This window comes from Emys orbicularis, chromosome 12 (genome assembly GCF_028017835.1).
Source record: "Emys orbicularis isolate rEmyOrb1 chromosome 12, rEmyOrb1.hap1, whole genome shotgun sequence".
Taxonomy (NCBI): Eukaryota; Metazoa; Chordata; order Testudines; family Emydidae; genus Emys; species Emys orbicularis.
This window is the reverse complement of record NC_088694.1, coordinates 37,483,213-37,486,078: the sequence shown is the minus strand read 5'-3', so window position 1 is coordinate 37,486,078 and position 2,866 is coordinate 37,483,213. Positions and strand designations below refer to the sequence as shown.

General features: G+C 53.4%; 1 protein-coding gene across 1 annotated transcript; it reads left to right on the top strand.

The window, feature by feature from the left end:
- The first annotated feature begins 632 nt into the window (after positions 1-632).
- LOC135886123 (olfactory receptor 6M1-like) lies at positions 633-1,604 on the top strand. Its single transcript, XM_065413996.1, has one exon. The coding sequence runs from the start codon at positions 633-635 to the stop codon at positions 1,602-1,604; it is 972 nt and encodes a 323-aa protein (XP_065270068.1).
- The last annotated feature ends 1,262 nt before the right edge of the window (positions 1,605-2,866 follow it).

Below are 2,866 nucleotides of genomic sequence, written 5' to 3'. Positions count from 1 at the left end.
CCAACACTGTCCTTTAGCTTCAACAGTCTTTGAAAATCCCGCTAAATCCCTTTAATTGTCTGGTCTTTAGACACACGCTTAAGCTGAGTCAGGGCCTTAATTAGAGGCAGTCTGCCACAGCTCCGACGTGGTAATAAAGAAGTGACCCATCCAAGGTCACAGGGTAAATTAGCATTGGAGCAGAAGGACCCCATGAAAGGAAGAATAGTCTGGAGGTTAGAGCGGTTGCCTGGGCTATGGGATTGCTCCTGTTCCACTGACCTTCTGCAAAAGTTACGGGCAAAGAGAAAAACACCCACTGAGGAAAGAAAACTTAGAAAGTCAAATCAGAAATGTACATCTCGTTTATTCTACCACGTCGGACGGGGGAAAAAAAGGAAAGGAAAAAAAGGGGTGGGGGGGGGGAGAGAACTGAAATTCTGGAATTTCTGCTTTTAACTAAAAAACAGAAACTGTGGGGAAAAAGAAGTTTTTAGTTTTGGAAAGTTATTAGTTCCCCCCCACCCTGGATCCGTGTTGTGGATTCGACCCCATCCACTCAGGATCTGTGTTGTGTGTGGACTCCCATTCACCCTGTCAATTTACCTCATGGGGGGCGACTTCCAATCCTTTCCTTCTCACTTGCAGGCCCAATGGATCCTGCTCGGAGGACCCCAGTGAATCAGTCTTCAGCGGCAATCACTGAGGTTGTCCTTCTTGGTTTCTCCAGCCGCGGCCAGCTGCAGCTGCCCCTCTTCCTCCTCTTCCTCATGATGTACATGCTGACGCTGCTGGGGAACGCTCTGGTTATCTTCATGATCAGGCTGGACCGCCGCCTCCACACACCCATGCATTACTTCCTCAGCCACCTCTCGCTGCTGGAGTTGCTTGTCACCACCACTGTCACACCCACGATACTCCTTCTCCTCCTCTCCCAGCGCAAGACCATCTCCTTCTTGGCCTGTGCCCTCCAGGGCTACGTCTACTTCCTGGCAGGCTCAGCTGAGGTTCTTCTGCTGGCCGCCATGTCTGTGGACCGCTACGTGACCATCTGCAACCCACTGCGCTACACGGCCATCATGAGCAGCCAGGTCTGCCTCAGCCTGGTGTTGTCCTGCTGGATGAGCAGCTTCCTCTTCATCTCGACTTCCATGGTGCTCAAGGCCAGGCTGCCCTTTTGCGGGCCCAACGCCATCGACCACTTCTTCTGCGACAGCGCCCCCTTGCTAGAGCTGATCTGCGCCGACACCAGCCTCCTCTGGGTCCTGGACTTGGCCATCTCGTCCTTCCTCCTCCTCAGCTCCGTCTCTGTGACAACGGCGTCCTATCTCTGCATTGTCGCCACGGTGATGAGGATGCCCTCAGCCCAGGGCAGGCAAAAGGCCTTCACCACCTGCACCTCCCACATCATGGTGGCCTCGCTCTACTACGGGAGCTCCATCTTCATCTACGTCAAGCTGGCCGACAACTCCTCTGCGGGCTTCAACAAGGCAGCCACGGTGCTGAACACGGTGGTGACACCCCTGCTCAACCCCGTCATCTACAGCTTCAGGAACAAGGCAGTGAAGGAAGTGCTGAGGGATGGGATGGGCCGGATGGGCGCTGCCCTCCCTAAGAGTGCTTGAAAGCCAGGCTCCTCACCACTCAGTGCACCAGGATGGACTCGTTCCCAGCATCCCTCATGCAGGGATACATGGGACTGAGGGTGGAGAGGAAACCAGAAGACATTATGGGAGTTGGCTGAGAATGCAAGAGCATCGAGAAGGAGTATGTGGGCCTTCCTTGAGACATACAGCTTTGCCATGGGAAGGCAGAGAGAAAGAAACTATAGGAAGGGAAGGGAAGGGAAGGGAAGGGAAGAGAAGAGAAGAGAAGAGAAGAGAAGAGAAGAGAAGAGAAGAGAAGAGAAGAGAGAATTGTCTAGTGTCCTCTAGTGGACTAGATCTAGGGGGACTGGGAGTTTTCAAGGGACTCTAAGGCAGTTGGGTGCTCAAATCCCATTTAAAGACAATGGGAATTGGGAGCCTTACGCGCTTGGGGCAGTTAGACACCTAACTTCCTTTGAAAGTCAATGGAAATTGGTCACTGAACTTCCCTTGGAACTCCCCTTGGAAATATCCCAGCTTTGGACACTAGCCGGTGGCTTGTAGAAGGCCACGATTTAGCTTTATATGGCTCCACATCTCAGTCCCAGGTCCATTTCCCCAGGACCATACCTCAGCTCCTCCTCACACCTAGCAACTGAAGATCAAATAAAGTCTCTCCTTGTTCCATTCCCAGGCTCTGAGCCATGGGGAATGTAAGGGTATGTCTACACTACGAGAGTAGTTCGATTTTACTTAAATCGAATATGTGGAATCGATATTGCAAAGTCGAACGTGTGTGTCCACACTAAGGACAGTAATTCGACTTTGTGAGTCCACACTAACGGGGCAAGCGTCGACATTGGAAGCGGTGCACTGTGGGCAGCTATCCCACAGTTCCCGCAGTCCCCGCTGCCCATTGGAATTCTGGGTCGAGCCCCCAATGCCTTCTGGGGAAAAAAATGTGTCGAGGGTGGTTTTGGGTAACTGTCGTCATCCAACCGTCACTCCCGCCCTCCCTCCCTGAAAGCGCCGGCGGGAAATCAGTTCGCGCACTTTTCTGGTCAGTGACAGTGCGGACGCCACAGCACTGCGAGCATGGAGCCCGCTGCGACCATCGCTGCAGTTGTGGCCGTTGTCAACGCCTCGCAGCTTATCATCCACCTTTCCCAGAGGCAGATGCAGATAAATCAGGCGAGGAGGCTACGGCACCGCGGTGAGGGCCTGAAGTCTGAGAGTAGCACAGGCCTGTCAGAAAGCACGGGACCCAGCACCGAGGACATCACGGTGGCAATGGGTCATGT